The sequence below is a fragment of the Cylas formicarius genome, unplaced genomic scaffold (assembly GCF_029955315.1).
Source record: "Cylas formicarius isolate icCylForm1 unplaced genomic scaffold, icCylForm1.1 PGA_scaffold_5__7_contigs__length_24384050, whole genome shotgun sequence".
Classification (NCBI taxonomy): domain Eukaryota; kingdom Metazoa; phylum Arthropoda; class Insecta; order Coleoptera; family Brentidae; genus Cylas; species Cylas formicarius.
Window position 1 is genome coordinate 6,037,631 of NW_026844341.1, and position 17,901 is coordinate 6,055,531.

Here is a 17,901-nt window from a genome sequence, read left to right on the forward strand (position 1 = left end):
ACAGGGTCACGAGGTTCAGACATAAGCGCGCGAAAACATGACGGAGAGTCCGACTCCGATATTCTAACCTCTCAAGGCCGCAGAATAGGAACACCACAGAAAACCGAACAAACCCTAGACGCAACAGTTACTTTTTCAGTTTATCCAAGGTAGGAACAATCTGCTTACGATAAAGGAAGTATAAGGAAGTATATTCAGCTGGTTCCATTGGTCCAGATGGGGAGATTGAAAATAACTACGTTTTTTTCTTTCATTCGATAATTCACTGATCCTTTATTTATAATTTATCCGACACTACGAATAAATTGATTAATGTCTATTGGTTTTTTCTCTTTCTGTTGAATCGTGATTCGCTGTAATAGGTCGCGCGATAACTTTAACGTTCCCGAATTTTCGATCGCATACAGGCCCGGACCCAGCCCGTTTGTCACATTCTATAGTCACAGTGCCTAGTAATGTGTCCACAGTTTTCTTTTTTTTTTATGGAATATTAATATTGTTTCGTTTGTTTCATTTATACATAACTTCTTTACATTTTTATTTCCAATTTGAGTGATAAATAGACAGAGAAGCATCTCATATTTTTAATAATGTATATCGCACACAATATTTCGGTATTGTTTATTTGCTTCTTAATAAATTTTTACTCTGATAAAATTTTAATGTTTGCAAAGCAAAGAATTTTTCATATCGAGACCTATTTCCACAACACTCTTTATTGACACTTCCTAGTATGTTCATACTAAATTGTGCCACTTATGTAAAAGGCAACTCTAATCTTTATATGCTCTCAAGAAACTCAGATATTCAGTAACACTTACATCAAATAGTCCTAATGTTTTGGCATTCATAATTTATAATAAATTGCTTATCGAAATGAAGGAGATAGCTGATCAAAAAAATTCAAATGTACCTTAAAAACAAATTGGTACTCCTCGCCTATTACGATATTGAGGATTTTCTTTCTTGTGGTATCTTCTAATACATATTCGTTGTTTATTATTGTCTATATATTTGTTATTTATCCAACATTATTGATAACAATAATTAATTAATTGATTATACTAACATAATTTTATATTTTGATATTTGTATTTACTAACAATATTCCACACTTGTAACTCAGGTCTCATGGAAATAAAGCTATGTTTATCTTTAAATAACGTTCCCGTGGGCAAAATTATTTATAAAAAAAAGAAACATGTGTTATCGCTAACTCTGGTTTTTATTTCCGAAAACGAACAATCAGAAAAAAACAATTAACGCTCAATTTAAATAAAACCGTTTACATTTAATTTAATTATGTGACGTAAATTCGTTAAAAGCTACGATACCGTTTAAAGCTTGCATCTGTTACCCTTGCGGGTGATATTCATGTAGGGTTGCACCAGCGGGTACATTTCGTGAGCACTCTTGAACACCGTGATATCGTTGATCACGCTCGCGGCCTTGGATTTGTCACCCGCCTCCCCGTTACCGTTGTTTATACCGGCCCCGCCCTCTGCCGTCGACACTATGTGCACCGACAGCTTCTTCCTGCCGCTGGCGTCGCTCTTCAGCAATTCCTGGGCAAATAAAAAATAAAAATTACACCACTTCTGGATTCTTCCTACGATGAATCAATCGATGCTGATGAATCGAACTTGCTGGTGGCTTCTTTAAAGGGGGCTGGCCAAAGGAGGGACATGAACATTGTCTCGGATGACTGGTTCTCATATTGGTGAAAGGTAAATGACCTGAATCGCGATTAAGATCGTTTGGTTGCTTATAGATATCTCTAGATTCTCGGATTTTCCTTTGGTAGAACAATTGATTGGGCAAAATTTTTTTTATTTAGCAACGATTCAAGGAGTAGGTCTGAACTGAAATATATAAAAAAATCATTGTAATTTGCCTGAACTTTACGATATAACCTTTAAGTTGTCCACCCTGTTTAATGACCATAACAAATTTACATTACACTAAGGAACAATGTATACAAGCATTCAAAAATAAAAAGGGCAAATATTAATTGCTTTTAAGATACCTCGTAAAAGGCGATCACGTCCTGTTTCGTCAGCGTCCTTAGGTAAGCGACCTCTACGTTGGCGCGGTCAAAGTGGTACTGCTGCGCGGTGATCTCTGACCAGAACTGGTTGGTTTGCGCAGAGAGCTGCTTCGGTTTTTCCAGCCGTTGGGCGGCCAAAGCCTCGCGATGCCTCGAAAACTCCTCCTCGGTCATGTCGCTAATGTAGCCGAGCATGCTGTGCAGGAACTCCTCGATCCTGCTGTCGAGGTATTCCGGGTGCCGATCCGACTGAATTATTATCCTCAAACCTTGGACGCCGTTTGATTTGCGCACGCCGCTGAACACGATGTACCCCAGTTGCTCCTGAGATATTGACGAAACTTAACCAAAAGAATCTGAGATTTTTGGAATGCATTGGAAACTAACCAAAACTATGAGTTAAACTAACGAATGCTTTAGATCTGGGTGGAAAGTTTCTAAATGGGCTGTTTAGTTCCCTTTCGCAATGAAAGCAGAGAGTGACAATAAATGGTCTTATATCACAAGACATTGACGTTCTCTCAGATGTACCACAGGGTTTATATTGTGGTCCTCCTGTTCTCGATTTATTTAATTATGACAACGCAAGTACCAGTGGAATACGCTAGTCAGATTTGGTCTCCTTTTTAAAAAACTCACATCAATAGGCTACGAAATTTTCAGAAAAAACTTTTGCGTATTGTGGTATATACATTAAAAATGCCCTAAGTTAATTTTAGAACCAATCACAAGTTATGTTCCATTTAGTGACACTATAGGTTGAACAGTCCACTGATTATAGAAGTATCTGGTATACTTGGACCAGAAATATAGTGCTTTTACAAGCGACCCCGTGAGTAACTTTGTCTATTTATTACGCCAAAATCGCAGCCCCTTATAGAACACCCTGACGAGTAGACCCTTACCCGTAACCATTCCAGGACCGTCCTATGAATTTATCTACCGACAATAACAAGCTGGATATAAGTACGTTTTCAATCTTTTTCACCAAGCAATTCTTGAAACGTACATAAAAAAATTAGTACAAAGTAACAATTTATTACGTTCTATTTCATTACATTCTATATAGTATCATTTTTAATATACAAAATATTGAATATAAAAGTAATAAAGTATCAGTCAATTAAAAAATCGTCACTATCGCTTCTGTCGTCACTTAGTTCAATCATCAACTCCGCCACTAATTGTTCTCGATAAATATTTTCTTCTTTTATTACTTGTTTTTCACAGTTAGACCAGATTTCATCTGATATTTTGGCTACCACTTGCCGAATTACGTTTACTGTACTATCGTAGTGTTATTTCTTTCAACTCAGACGAAATCATCTCAATCGGGTTAAATATACAATGATACGGGGGTAATCTCAAGATTTCACGTCAGTTTTGTTGTGATATCGAATCAATTTTGAAGTCTTTATTAAAATGTTTTATTTTGAATAATTATAGAAGCAGATTTTTCGTTTAGGTCTCCTCAAAACATAAATCATTTTCGTACAGAAATTCTTTAATTTCTTCTTTATTTGAAGAAGTGTTTGGAATTTTTCTAATTTAGGCTGAATGATACGAGGCATTATCCAACATAATAACATTATTTGGCAATAGGTTTGGCAACAATTTGTTTTCACACCAGTCCTCAAGTATTTCCACACTTTAATCATTGACGTTTTTGGAAGACACCCAACCATTTTTGAACCCAGCATGAAGAATTATTATGCGTTTTCCATGTGAAGGCGGCACGTCCAGTACACACTGGTTACTGTTATCACAACATCCTTTTTTTACTGTGTCGCGAGTGTCAAACCACGTTTCTTCTAAATACACTATTGGGCTATTTTGCTCTAGAAATTTTTCAACTGCATTTAAATAATACACCCTCCATTGCGAAATTCTTTGAAATTCCATTAGCACTTGACGTTTATTAATTGTTTGGAACTGAAAATCCATTTTTTTTAAAAAGTACGCAACGACTCTTTGGCACAATTAATGTTTAAGTCTGTCAGTACTTTTTTATGCAGTTCCTCTAGGGTTAAAACACTATTCACTTTATAAGCGTGTTGCTCTTTAAAAACTCGCGAAGTACCAGCATTCTTCTCTCACTTTCCTCTTGACTATCCCATTTACAACAATTTTTCTTACAGTTGACTTCAAAACTTTGGTCAAGTCGCTTGTTCATATTGCTGCTCCTATTTCCCATTCTGAATTTCTTATAAAATTGTAAACATTCATAACAATTTGTTTAGCATCTGAAGAAAAATGGATCCGTTTTTTATTTGCCGTGGTAGTTCTTCGTCTTCTAAATTTTCATTAGATTCGACTACCATCTCCACTTCTTCTTCAAATTCTGCGTTGTTTTCCATGTTTTCGGGAGAAAAAAAGGAACCATCAAAAAATGTTTAACTATGTTGAACTATCGAAGAACTATATAGAAGACAAAAAAATAGAACAATGTTGTTAATCGACGGGGACACAAGACAAAAATGATTATTTTCAAACTCACCTTGCCCTTACCCATTGAACTATCCAGTATAAACAGTCTTGCAGGGTCAAAGCTCGGGAATCAGGTACATAAATAAGTACTTACTGGAAGGATCACAGTCAAATACCTCCGTAATATATACGAACATATTGCAATTTAGATTAAACTCTTAAGAACGATACTTATCACCTGATGTTAAAATAAACGCTTCTACTTATTCGGAAAACCCCGCGCATCAACGCTTAATCAAATTTAAAACGGTCCATTTATATTTCAAATAAAAATTTCAAGTTTCTACAAATATTCATTACAGTCCATTTCAGGCAAGATGGGATGGGTTTTACCACGGTCCTGCGAAGGTTTGCGGTTAAGTTACTGTAAAATATTGAAAACGTCAATAAAAGCACTATATTTTTGGTCGTATTATGGAATATAGATTTATTTAACTAGTGAATCTCGCTTTTAAACACCAACACCCGTCCTTTTGACGTTCAACAATTAACATGGTCGCTCACAGATCGTCGATTTGACAGGTTTTAGTTTAGTTGCATTTTTAATGCAACATTTTCCCAAAAGATGCTCGGATCTCGTTAAATGATCTAAGGAAACGGGTTAAGGTGTTTAGCCACTTATTTAGAAAGAAAAGGGCACAAAGTGTGTGAAATTTAATAGCATGCGCGGAAAATTATTCTGTTCTTTACAAAAATATCATTTTCGCATGAGGCGCTTCAGTTTTTACGGTCTTTGGGCCACTATATTATCTACTAGGAGGGGGTGTAGGGTATATAGAAGCGCAATACATAGTCTCTCATATACAAATGCCAACCTCACCTACACGAGCTACAACTTTAGTTGTCTACTAACTAACGAGGATATGGCGACCGAATGACAACCGAGATAAGTAGTCACTTTATGGTTTTCGTAAGCATTGATAAAGGGCTATTTTATAATGGAATTCTTTTGTAAACTACCCTTAAGAAATTTACACTCAACCTTGGTCCTAAGTACGTCGAAGCACGGTTCCTGTATAAGCTGGCAGAACAGTTCGAGCTTAACGTTGTTCTCGCGGTTCTGCAAGCCGCACTGGTAGTAGACCTCGATGCACGAACTCTTGTGCACGCCGTTCTGCTTCTCGTACGAGTAATGGCAGCCGTCTTCGAGCTTCAGCTCGCGATTCAACAGCAGTTGCCGCGGCAACAACGGCGACATGTTCATTTTTGCAGTGAGGAGCTCTTCGACGATGCGCACCAAGTCGAGCGCTTTCGCTTTGTCCGCGTTGCCGTGCACGAGACACTCGATGTGCATTTTCGAGAGCACTTGCGGTATGAACGCCTCCAGCATTTCCAACGTCAGTTCTAGGGAGAAAAGATTGGAGTAGGCGGAGATATCGACAACCAAGTCCATTGCTATAGTATGTTCATTCACAAGAGAGAGCAAATAAACAGATATGTATAATGTAATGTAAAAATCAACGAAAAATTTTCATTTGCAAAAATTTTTATGGAAATTTTTCACTGCAACAATGTGGAAGCAATTTTTCAAAAATACACATTTTCGAAAAACACCTTTTAACTCTGAGACAGTAACTGAGACTGACAGTACTTTTCGTCTATATCCTTTGGAAAGGGGAGTTTCGCTTTAAAAGTGTCGAATTTGACCGGACCACACTTTGTACAAATAAAAATTATTCTAAACATACCCATTTAATAGGGAAATTGAACCTTTTTTTTATTTCTTTAATACATTTGTTTATCTAGAGAAATAATGCATACGAAATATCAATAAATAATTCAAGTTGTGACAATTGGCTATTCCTTTTAAACTAAAGGCGCGGGGAATGATCGTGACGTCATACCGCTGCATTTCGATCGATACGGCGACATGTTATTCTCAGGTTATAGGCCGAAAATTATATTATTTACGTTTACTTTTGCCTGTGTGTTTGTATTTAATCTACGCCAGTTTGTATTTGTGCTTAGTGTGCTTTACATATAATAACGGAAGCAACACAAAAACAATATTAGAAATCGTCCCATTGTGTTTGAGTACAACCCATAAAACGAGAGATAAACTTTTTATTCGTCTACCAGAGAATAAAAGCCGCCGTTTTTTGTTAACATTATGTTATGTATCTTAAGCTGATTACAATATTATATTGGTTTAAAACTGATGGCTAAATTTTCAGTAAACGAAAAACTTTCGGTGTTTTGTATGTAAGATGTCACCATAGACATCTCCACTAAAGGTCAATTGTCAAATTTTTATTTTAAAAAATCGGTTTCGAGCATTTTCAAAACTTTCTTTTTGATACTAAACACAAGCGACAGGATCAAGACTAAAATACCGTCCGGCTGGCGCGTAGTCTAACGAGCGAATTTTACAATGTTTAATTGATTATATTTGTTACATGAAAATGCAATATTATGTTTTTGTGAACTGTGGTTCTTTTAATATTATAAACTAACTTTTATAAACAACTTTTTTCAAATTAAAATTTTGTTCTAGTTCCCTATTTAGAACAAATTCTTTCAATGGGTAAAAACTACAAAATAGCTAAAAAGCAATGAAGGAACTATTTTTAACAAAAATACTGGCCTATGATCCCTTTTGCTCTCTACCGGAACTTTAAACTTCAGCGCGCCCCAGTTAAACGTGAGGTTGCATAATAGAATGTACAGGGTAAACGCTGAAAATAATTTTTAATTCAGATGGCGCAACCGTCAAAACTATACCGAACATGCGCTTAGTTTGATCAAGCATGTACGAAAAACTTTTTAACCCGGGTTTAGGGGTTATAAACAGGTTTCATTTTTTTACGTATTTAAAAACTGGTTCCATTGATTTTTTCCAAACAACCACAAGAGTGAAACTAAATAATCTCTGGTTTAAATTTGCGTGGCTTGGTTTAAACTCGTTTTTTTTTAAGAAAACGGCACTGATGATTAATCGAAACAAGCTGTCAGTTTATGAAATAAGCAAATCATGGACCTTACGGTCGGTCGACGCCAGGAGCTCCTCTTTGGTCCATGAATGCTCCGTCAACAGTACGGTAAGATAGTACACCGCGTGCTGGTACGGCTGTTCGGCAGAAAAGTTTTTGAGATTCCTGATGTACTGAAAAGTAGAAAAAAATATTTTTGGAAAAGCGAGGACCACGTCGCCGCCGCGAATTTCTCTCACGTGTTCTTTCCATATGTTGAACCGTTTGGGATCGATTTTGAAATTCGTCAGCTTGTCCATTATTTTCTCCAGCAGGATGTGCTGTTTGTTGTTGTAGCCTCCAATGCCTAACTGCCATAAAACAATTTAAATTGTAACCGAACATAATTCGAATCAGTAGTTCAAACGCACCGATCTATTTAACTTTAAAATTAATATCATTTAGATGACGCTATATTTTAGAAAAGTTCCAAAATCCAAAACCGAGTCAGTTTTAATGAGGATCTAAGCAAAATTACAAGAACCCCCCAGAAAATGGGACGGAAACTGTTTATGTTGTGTTACATACATAATTAATGAAATGTTCTATAAATGCCCTGCGTAGGCGATAAAAAAGGCGTGAACGACTCACTATTAAACCATATTTGGTGTTGATCAGTTCCCATTTGAGGCCCGCCAGTTCAGCGGCGTACGCGTACTCATTGAGGGCGTCCCTGAAGAGTTGCACAAACATGTGAGTCAAGTTGCAGTTGAGAGGATCCAAGTAGGCCATCGGGCTTACAAAGTCAAACATCACGTTCGCTTTGGGCAGCAGGAACTTGTCGTCTTGCTTGAACCACACCCTGGTTAATGCAGTGTCCTGTATGATAACCGGATACTCCGTCACCTAGAATCAAAATTAAATTAGTCCGAAATGAGCGGCAATTTAGTAGAATCACTAACCGAATTATCTAAAGGAAACAGAGAAAAGTCGGTGGGTATAAATTCGTTTTTCTCCGGCAGCTTCAACTCGTCACATAGGCCGGCTTCTTTCCATACCTTGAACCAATTGATTTTAAATTAAAACAATGGAATTATTGAGCACTCAAGTACCTTGAGGGTTTCCAGCGGGATATTTTGCTTACTAAACTTGGTACCGTACCAGGGTTCTGTTTCATCACAGATATTTTCAAATGCCTTCGCAACTACTGCCAATCTGAAATAAACAATTTCTGCCAGATTGGAAAAGTTCACAATAAATCATATGAGTACATGAGTAGTCACTTAGGGTGACTAAAAAACTACACTTCACAATCTCTTAATAAAAAAATTACGGACTGCGTACCTCACTTTTTCTGGGACAAAATCTTTCAAAGCTTTCTCAATAAGTTCGGGCTTCCATTCATTCAACATGTATTGCGCGCACAACACGTCCTCTAACGGATACAACTGCAAGTTATTGACCACGTTGGAAATATAATTTCTGGGGGATTCTTTGTCCTTAAACCGAAATGTCATATTGCCTATATCCCGGTTCTCGTCCTGAATCCATTTTAGTGGTTTTTCCTTTTTTAACATGTTTATATACTACAAAGCGAATCGAATTTTCAAAAAATATAGACGTCGCCGACTAAATGCACACCTGAAACACCAGTTTGACGATATCATCAACATGGTTCATCCCTTCCTCGGTCAAATCGACGGATATGCCGAAAAAGCTGAACCCGCGAGAACTAGTTCGGACTCCTCCAACTAACTGATTAGACCAACCACGAGCTTTTAAAGCCGACAATATACTGCCGGGCCCTTCGTGTCCAATCAAATGACTCAAATAATTTGTCGGCTAAAATAATTAAAATTACAACTAACAACAATCCACAGGCCCAATGACGTCACTAATGAGATTTCTGAATATTTGCTTTTGCAAATGACCACTGTAATTTGGCCATATATTAAGAAGAGGAAGATTACTACTTAACCTACACTTTCTTATAAGAACGAATAATTTTATTAAAAGAACCAAATGGACTCTATAGACGAATACATGCACAAAAACTCTCAAATTTTATATTTCCCGCGATCAATACCCACGAAAGAAGTTGAAGCAAGTATTGGACCGACTAGCATATTTTGTCAATGTTTAAACGAATGTTCTCTAGTAAACGGTTGTACTTGCGTACAACAAAGCGGCTCCTACTACAGCTATAAGGCCCTATTAGACTTAGCAAGTTATGTACTAAATGATAAGCCTACGGCTAGACCTACATATGAATGTAATGATCAATGCTCTTGCTGTGACTTGTTGTGCGGCAACAAACTAATTCAGTGCGGCCCTCGTAAGAATTTAACTGTGAAATTGTGCAGCAATGAAACAAAAGGAGAAGGTTTGTTTACAGAAAGCGCGATAGGGTCTGGGAATTTCATTTGTGAATATGCCGGGGAAATAATATCAGAGTCTGAAGCTTCTGCAAGATACAAAATCAATGCCAATGCTAAAAAAATGAATTACATATTTTGTATCGATGAATACTTTGGGGACAAAAATGTAAAAACGTTTATTGACCCGATGTATTATGGAAACATTGGTAGATATGTGAATCACAGTTGTGAACCAAATTCCACAATGGTAATAGCTAGAATAAACGAAACCGTTCCAATTTTAAGTTTGTTTGCTAGCAGAGATATTGAACCGGGTGAGGAAATAACCTATGACTATGGTATAACAGATGTAAGTCATTTAGAAGAACCCAGCGAAACAGACAGAACAAAATGTTTGTGTAATAGTAACAAATGCCGGAAGTTTTTGCCCTATGACACTAGACTCATGTAAAGACCTGTTTCAATACGCTAAAGATTCCAATTTACATTTAGTATTATACCTTACTAAACCAGAATAGTATTTCCAATATGCAATAACAAAACACCAATAAGGTGTTTTCCATACTGTGATGATCTGTATAATATACATCCCAAAAATAGAGTAGAAATCTCAATTCCGTTTTAATTTTAGAACTCCATATGTCCTGTTTTATGACTGTTATTGTTAAAATATACATATAAAGGCAACTAAGATTCTTTCATTTACACTTACCGCAGATTTGTAAAAATCAGTGTAATCATCGCAGGGAAAAACAATATTCAAATTTCTTAAATCTTTCACAGGAGTTACATAAACAACAGTTCTTAATTGGTCATCTTTAAATGGGTGGGTTTCCCATCTGGCAGCTTTAACATTCTTATTGTTAACTGAACCAAAAAGTTCAACTACAACCTCTTCTAATTCATCCAAGCTTTCTACAAAACAAAAAAAAAAAACTGTTAAACCTCCCTTTAAGTGACACCCTGTGAAATATAAATAACCAACCTTTTCCTAAAACTGCCAAACACATGAGATTGGATGAATACCATTGACTATGAAATTTCAATAATTCATCACGAACATTAATGCTACTCTCCTTTGGCAATGTACTTAAAGTGTAAGTATTGCCAGTTCCAAAAGTGTGATATGGATGATCTGGATCGCACAGATGATGGTCTAGTTGATTGATCCTCCAAACATCACTAGGAATGTTCTTGTCATGCTCAGAGTTCACAGCATTTATCTCCCTTTCCGTTGCACTTTCAGTAAATAGAGGTGATATGAAGAACTGAGCAAACCTATCTAAAGCATTTTTCAGATGATCTGGCACAATATCAAAATAATACAAGGTGTGATCAATATAAGTAGCAGCGTTGCTGCTGCCACCGTGTTCCTGTAGAAATTTGTTGTAGTCATTTTCACATGGGTACTTTTCTGTGCCCAAAAACAACATATGTTCACAAAAATGGGCCAGTCCTTTTACATTCTTGGGGTCACTCAAAAATCCTACATTAACATCCATTGCAGCCGCTGATTTATCAGTTTGAGGATCACTAACTAATAAAACCTTCATGCCATTGGTTAATTCTAAACCCCTGTATAAACGTTTGTCCTCTTGTGATTTTATTATGTTGTCTAGGCGACGATAGACTAGATCTGACTTGGACATTTTGGGATTTGCCTTTCCAAACAGGGTAAATGAACTAAAATATAAACGGCGAAACTTCAAATGAGTAAACTACAATTGTATAGAAGCTTACCTGTAAAAACACAGTTCCTTCACTGTTTTGTTTTTAAAAGGTTTAAAAAGGAGTTGCGTACTCGCCAAAATATGCATTCAGGAAAAATGTGAAGTAATGTTTATTTATAAATCTCAACTTAATTAAAATTTGAATTGCGGTTTATAGAGTAATTTGGGTTTTCTACATATGACTTGACAAACAAATTCTCTATCATAGATTAGTAAAGTCAAAGAAGTGTTCCTGCATTGAATAATAAATTGGAGTATAAATAGCGCGTGTCGATATTTGGTCGAATGTCTTTATTGTGGCAAAAAAACAAGTATTTTTGTTCTTCTTCTTCGAGGAAATCGGCAATGAACATGTAATCCTGGTATATATGCCTAATTTTTGTTAACAAAGATAAAAATTAAGGTTAGAATACGGATGCCTAGATTTAAAAAAAAAGAAAAATGGGGGAATCAATAAAACAAAGACAAGGTTAAATTTTCAAGTTTTTTAAATGCATATATTTCGTTTTTTACTCAAATGTCCATTTATTGAAATATTTATGACAACTCATGCGACTGTCTCTTCCGTACTGTTGACAACAAACAATATTTAGAAGTATATATAGTAGTAAATCCCTGACCAGCGGTTATTTTTATTTCACCCAAAAATACTATATGTTAATTGTTTCAGTAATAGAATTTAGTTACGTCATTTTTTTCATTTTGTTCATAGGACAAATTCCTGTGATAAATTTTATTCGTTGATATTTTGCAGTTGGCATGCTAATAAAAAAAGAAGTCATATTGGAAGGTACTTTGCTTCTGAAAGAGAGTCCTTTCGTTTATATCCTTAGTTCAAAATATAGGACTGATTATTGCGATTTTTGCTTCAGGAAGTAAGTTTTATTTTTAAATATAATATAAAATGTATATAAAAATAAATTTATAGATCCAATGAATTGTTGAAGTGTTCAAACTGCAAATATGTGTATTATTGTGGTCGACCTTGCCAGAAAGAAGGATGGAGTTTACATAGGTGGGAATGTAAAAATTTTAAAAAAATTTCCCCAAAATTGTTGCCAGATGCAGCGAGGTTGCTATATAGGTTGCATAAGATTCTGGAAAATGGGGGAAGTACCAAAAAGTCGTACTATACTGAAAAAGATTACAGAACTTATAAAGATCTTATGTCCCGTAAGTTAACCATAAGGGGTGAATAGGTTGGCTGTAATAGATTTGATTAACATTTTTATGAAATTTATACACATTATAGATTACCCTGAGCTAAAAAAGGATCAGAGAAGGATGGAACATCTGTCTTCTCTGTATGGAGTCCTGTATGAATTTTGTGATAATATGTTACCAAACTCCGCAGAATTTATGGGCATATATGGAAGAGTGAGTAAAAATGTTCTGGTTCTTTAATTCATTTAGACAAAACCCAGTGTTAATTGCAGATGTGTATTAATAGTTTTAATATATGTAACCAGGAATTACAAAGTTTAGGAACAGGTATTTACCTGGCCGCTTCAATTATAGATCATTCCTGTGAGCCAAATGCATTAGCTGTATTTGAAGGAACCACTTTATATGTTCGGTCTCTAGAAAAAATGTCCTGCCTCGATTGGTCTAAAGTGAGAATAAGCTACATAGACGTAATGGGGTCTACAGAAGATCGGCTTAGGGAATTGCAAAAGACCTATTATTTTTTATGTGACTGTGTTAAATGCATAGAACCCGAATGTGTAGATGACATGTACGGGGCAGCTTGTCCAAATCCCAAATGTAATAGTAGCATAAATATGAACAACAACCCTACACAGTGTATTAAGTGTGGCACGGTTGTTACTCAAGATTTTGCCAATAATTTCAAAGACGTTTTGGAGTTTACAGAAATGCATTTAGATACAATGAAGCAAACCACTTGTATCCTTTTTACAAAATCAGGTTCATAATCATCAAACTATACGACTCACAAATTCAGTAGCTTAAAAAATGTATTTATGCTTATTAATCATTAGATTTGGATGTTTGTAAAGTGTGCTTGAAACGTCACCAACAAGTGTTATTTAAATTTCATCTAAAACACGTGAAAGTCTTGGACCTCGCATTTGAAAGTGCAATTGATTTGGGCTTATTTGATGAAGCATTGCAATATGGACTAGAGTTGATTGAAGCCTACCGGTAAATTGATTCACCTTCAGTGCATAAGCTGGAGACGGAGTTTTTTTTTTTAGGAAATATTATCCAGAAATACATCCTCTAAGAGGGTTGTTGCATTTGAAGCTCTGCAAATTATTGCTGTATGAAGGTAAAGTGACAGAAGGAATCAATCACTTAAAAAGTGGCACACAGATATTAAAAATCACCCATGGGTCTTCAAGTTCCCTCTACAAATCAGAAGTGCTGCCATTAATGCAACAGTGCAGATGTATTTTAAATGGAGTAAAATGATCGGACAAAGTATTTTTTTAATTATTGCGTTTTTTTGCTTCTTGAAGTTATTCCAACCAATAATTCAGTATTGCCAAACACCAACAAATGTTTTACAAAATTAACTGTACCTTTTGATTCTTGATCCTTTAATCAATTGTAAAATGAATTGGATCCTTAGCCGCTGTCGTGAGCATTGCATGTTGCACACGGCAGGTTAACCTCCATCCGCTCTCGGCAGAATCCGTTGTAATCGTCCTCAAAATACTAGAAATTGGTTCCATTATGTGGATTAAGTATTCTAAATGCCTAGTGAATGTTATTATTGAATGCTGTTTTTTCCTGTCAACGCCGGTATGGTGACTCCCTCCAAAACTATAGAGTGTCAAATTATTTTTGTAAGTGGCTGAGTGACCTTAGTAGTTGCAGCCAATAGAAGTAAAGGAGAGAGAGAAATCCTTAGCCACGGTCGGTTAAAGAAGAAGAATTTAGGTTAGCTTTAAATTAAAAATATATTTTCTTTAAAATGGGCTTAATTCGATTAAAACGAAACGTTGCCTTGAAACTTCTAAATACAGGCAAAGCTTTATCCAATGTGGCTACGCAGAATGATGAGGAATATACAGATGTGCCGGAGTATCCCCCCATTTTAGATCTCTCCATTCGAAAGCGTTTAGAGCGCAAGAAAGAAACCAGGCACGATATGGTGCGGGCTGTAAAAACAGTGGAAGAAAAGCAGATAAAACTGAACATGCCCAGATATTACGGTTTCAAGAGCTACATGCTTTTTGAAGAAAAAATACCTTACAATGGTCTTTGTCTTTCTCAGTATGTAACTCGTACCCATTTGATCAATGAACTCGGTTTACCAAATTTCTACGAAAATATCAATAGCGATGGGGCTTTAGATCTAGCTGGAGACATCCAGGAATGTCTTCTAATGGAGATAGATTACATACAGTATGTAATTCCACTTTTGTTATGGCTGTTTAAATGTTTATTTTAGGAGGTTATATGATATTAAAAAAGAAGAAATAACAAATGCGGATAGAGAGAATCTTACAGGTGCGGCAATTGCAAAACAAATTAACAGAATAATAAGTAACAATTTGGCTCCCAAGTATAACCACATAGTAGATAGTCAGGTAAAGTTTTTAGTCAAAGCATATTCTAACTTGAAACATGACATGTTGCAGGCAGATATTGCACCTAGAATAGAGTCTTGCTGGTATGCTGGAGGCATGGATCCTCCAAATCATATAAAAAGAATGAGATCCAAAATAGTTTATAAAAAAGAGTTTGAAAATGATCCTATAGATAGGCTCATGTACTACATAGGTTCTCCACTTTTGAGTGTAAGATCGCGTATGCCTCTTCTGCCCATTATGTCTCATTCTGAGGCAGAAAATCCAGAATTTGAGATACCACATTTTAAATATGACCCCAGAGTTTTGGGAATACCCACTGAATACCGGCATGTGGCGAATATCCCAGGGTTTTGGCCAGGAGATCCAAATATGTTTGGCTTGGTTTCTTTTCACAAGCGCGGTCACATTGAAGAGCATTTGAAGCAATTTAAAGACCCAAAGGATACAGAGGAAGCCATTCACAGACAGGCTATCCTTGCATCATATGCTTGGCTGCATGCCCAGGCCAATTTCTTAGGATTCACTACTTTTAACGATATTACTTACCCTTTGGTTACACAAACAGTGATAACAAATGGCAAGCAGTGGTCATTTTACGTTTACCAATTAAACACCATAAAACTGCACAATACTGCCCAGGAAAATCCAAAAAAAAATGTTTGCTGGGCCACAGGTCAGATGAACTTGTTTGAAGAGATAAATGAAGACAAAATTGTTGGGTTTAATGAAGACACATTGAAACTGCTTGTGAAGTTTTATGCAAATGCACCTCAAGAGAGGCTAGCCGTCAATATGAGGCCATACTTGAGCAATGAAGAAAAACTGGCTGCTGATTATCAGGTATGGGGTTATATTTATTATTTATTGCATTTTCACAATATTATTGTTATTTATCCTTTTTTGAGATAGTTATAACAAAAGTTACTTTGAAATCTGTGTAGGATGAGGTTTGAATATGGCAATTCAGAAATATTTTAAAAATTCATTTGAAAGAATTGTGCCTTATACTTCTAAGATCTTATTAATAGCTTTTGTTCAAAATTTTCCCTTAATTTTGTGAAATTGGCACCTACGAAAAAATGTTCCAAAAAACATTTTTTACATAATTTTGTCACATTTAAAAAGCTCTTAAATGGTAAGAAAAAATTGTTGGTCCTTCTATTTTATAGTTAAAGTTTGTTCACCATTTTCAATAGGATGATGATAAACGCCAGTGGCTAGAAAGAGAATACAAGTATTTGGTGGCCAATAGGCCACGACTGAAGGAAGTGGATGAAATTTATAGTTGGGAGAAAATCTACAAAATCGATCACAAGACGCGGCCGTTGGAAAAAAGACTGAGACCATTTGAGCTGTTGAAGAACCCGTATAAGAGAGCTTTGAACCACCGATTACCCAGATACATTCCGAAAGCCCTCCGGCCCGATTTGCCGAAGCATAAGGGGCGCAGGGCGAAGGAATATTTCCCGTGAGTTGCGCGTATGTCGGAAAACATGAAATATATTTTTTAGCGTACAGTTTCTATATTTAATTGATCCCATCTGATAAAAATATCAAGCCTTGTTTACCCTTTAAGGATAAAATAACTATGGTGTATAATCTGGAAGCACATACAAACTATAGTTAAAAAAGATGTTTTTTTAAGCAGTTACTTAATTTACAATATAAGTTTTTGAATGAATTTTATACACTTTTTCAAAAGGTTTATTTGGATTTTCTTAATAGGTAAAATTTCAACACAACCCAGAAAGGAACCGAGAACCATGCATATTTGAATCTTCCCAGACACAGTGAACACAATGTCCTGTTACTTTTAACCCATAACACATTTTGAACAAAACACTATACACAATAAGGTTTGTTTAATAAATGTGGCGGCAAATATTAGTGGTTAATTTGCAAAATGGTATAATATGAACCTAGAGGGGCTCTTCCATACTTGATGATTTTTTTTTTAAATTATTTTTTGTTACGTTGGAGGATAAGAACCGTTTTGAGTTTTGATGGCATAGTAGGTATGGTGTCGCTAGAATTAAACAACTTGGTATATTTGAACCAATCTGTATGTCTGACATACTTCGATAGATATCCCCATTATACCTCTACATACCTCTCCTACTCCTCCATATACCTCCATCTACATCTCAATATATATGGAAGTATGTCGGACATGGGGAGAAGTTCAAATGTCCGATCTGTGTGACCCCAGCGATGCAATGCTTACTGCAGTTCAAGATAGAAACGCATAATTTTGTCTTCTTTTTGTTTCTCTTCACATCTTTGCCATCATTCAGTCATTTGGTAGCTTGTCAACATTTTCACTATTAATTTTTCGGCCACATGATCAATATGCTCCATTTTATCTTTTGATCCAGCACCCAATCATTGATGTTATCTACCCCGCACACTCGCCTAATATCTTCACCTCTTTCCCTATCATGAGTGTTATTCCCGCTATTCTTTGAACTATTTTCATTTCCGTGGTTTCTAATATTCTTCTTGTTTTCGAGGTCTCAGGTCGGGTTTCTGCTGTACAGGTGAGTATAGGTCGAATAGCTGTTTTATATATCCGGGCTTTTGCTTCAGTTCGGATGTGTTTATTTCGCCAGATGGTGTCGTGCTGCTGCCCTAGACGCTCTTGCAGCTTGGTTCCTTACTTTTGTCTTAACGTCTGGGTATCCAGATATTGGCATCTGATAGGTGACTTTGAAATGACCATCTATCTTGTTTTTGTCGCTGATATAACCATATTAACAGTATATTATTCAACGGCATTTTATAAACGAGTGC

At 36.0% G+C, this 17,901-nt stretch overlaps 4 protein-coding genes across 5 annotated transcripts; 3 read left to right on the forward strand and 1 right to left on the reverse strand.

The window, feature by feature from the left end:
• Positions 1–1,206: 1,206 nt before the first annotated feature.
• LOC132701897 (insulin-degrading enzyme) lies at positions 1,207–11,772 on the reverse strand. The gene is made up of 13 exons (XM_060670188.1): positions 11,562–11,772; positions 10,807–11,504; positions 10,534–10,736; positions 9,085–9,285; positions 8,788–9,029; positions 8,556–8,658; positions 8,406–8,501; positions 8,095–8,349; positions 7,704–7,814; positions 7,517–7,637; positions 5,517–5,878; positions 2,027–2,371; positions 1,207–1,565 (listed from the first exon to the last, which is right to left on the reverse strand). Exons 1-13 carry the CDS (start codon positions 11,636–11,638, stop codon positions 1,338–1,340), a joined length of 3,042 nt encoding a protein of 1,013 aa, XP_060526171.1. The 5' UTR covers positions 11,639–11,772; the 3' UTR covers positions 1,207–1,337.
• Positions 9,431–10,498, forward strand: LOC132701900 (probable histone-lysine N-methyltransferase set-23). The gene has a single exon (XM_060670191.1). The coding sequence runs from the start codon at positions 9,466–9,468 to the stop codon at positions 10,270–10,272; it is 807 nt and encodes a 268-aa protein (XP_060526174.1). The 5' UTR covers positions 9,431–9,465; the 3' UTR covers positions 10,273–10,498.
• Positions 11,773–11,931: 159 nt separating the features above from the next.
• LOC132701898 (histone-lysine N-methyltransferase SMYD3-like) lies at positions 11,932–14,131 on the forward strand. Of its 2 annotated transcripts, none has more exons than XM_060670189.1 (7): positions 11,932–12,020; positions 12,306–12,426; positions 12,480–12,724; positions 12,804–12,928; positions 12,988–13,456; positions 13,552–13,714; positions 13,768–14,131. In XM_060670189.1, the coding sequence occupies exons 1-7, from the start codon at positions 11,993–11,995 to the stop codon at positions 13,982–13,984; spliced, it is 1,368 nt and encodes a 455-aa protein (XP_060526172.1). In that variant the 5' UTR covers positions 11,932–11,992; the 3' UTR covers positions 13,985–14,131. The 2 variants fall into 2 exon arrangements, with proteins under 2 accessions (XP_060526172.1, XP_060526173.1); XM_060670190.1 differs by having other exon boundaries at positions 13,570–13,714.
• Positions 14,132–14,440: 309 nt separating this feature from the next.
• Positions 14,441–16,712, forward strand: LOC132702062 (large ribosomal subunit protein mL65). The gene is made up of 4 exons (XM_060670473.1): positions 14,441–14,923; positions 14,970–15,108; positions 15,160–15,951; positions 16,308–16,712. The coding sequence occupies exons 1-4, from the start codon at positions 14,490–14,492 to the stop codon at positions 16,581–16,583; spliced, it is 1,641 nt and encodes a 546-aa protein (XP_060526456.1). The 5' UTR covers positions 14,441–14,489; the 3' UTR covers positions 16,584–16,712.
• Positions 16,713–17,901: the final 1,189 nt, after the last annotated feature.

Bases quoted from the DNA above. Each gene is read 5' to 3' on its own strand.
- LOC132701900 (XM_060670191.1), top strand. From the start codon at position 9,466: ATGGACTCTATAGACGAATACATGCACAAAAACTCTCAAATTTTATAT.
- LOC132701897 (XM_060670188.1), bottom strand. From the start codon at position 11,638: ATGCATATTTTGGCGAGTACGCAACTCCTTTTTAAACCTTTTAAAAAC. The intron at 9,286-10,533 runs GTAAGTGTAAAT...TAATTATTTTAG, and splicing joins CTGATTTTTACAAATCTGCG to CCGACAAATTATTTGAGTCA. The intron at 8,502-8,555 runs GTACTTGAGTGC...AATTGGTTCAAG, and splicing joins TCCCGCTGGAAACCCTCAAG to GTATGGAAAGAAGCCGGCCT.
- LOC132701898 (XM_060670189.1), top strand. From the start codon at position 11,993: ATGGGGGAATCAATAAAACAAAGACAAG. The intron at 13,457-13,551 runs GTATCCTTTTTA...ATTAATCATTAG, and splicing joins TACAATGAAGCAAACCACTT to ATTTGGATGTTTGTAAAGTG. The intron at 13,715-13,767 runs GTAAATTGATTC...TTTTTTTTTTAG, and splicing joins GAGTTGATTGAAGCCTACCG to GAAATATTATCCAGAAATAC.
- LOC132702062 (XM_060670473.1), top strand. From the start codon at position 14,490: ATGGGCTTAATTCGATTAAAACGAAACGTTGCCTTGAAACTTCTAAAT. The intron at 14,924-14,969 runs GTATGTAATTCC...TGTTTATTTTAG, and splicing joins ATGGAGATAGATTACATACA to GAGGTTATATGATATTAAAA. The intron at 15,952-16,307 runs GTATGGGGTTAT...CATTTTCAATAG, and splicing joins AACTGGCTGCTGATTATCAG to GATGATGATAAACGCCAGTG.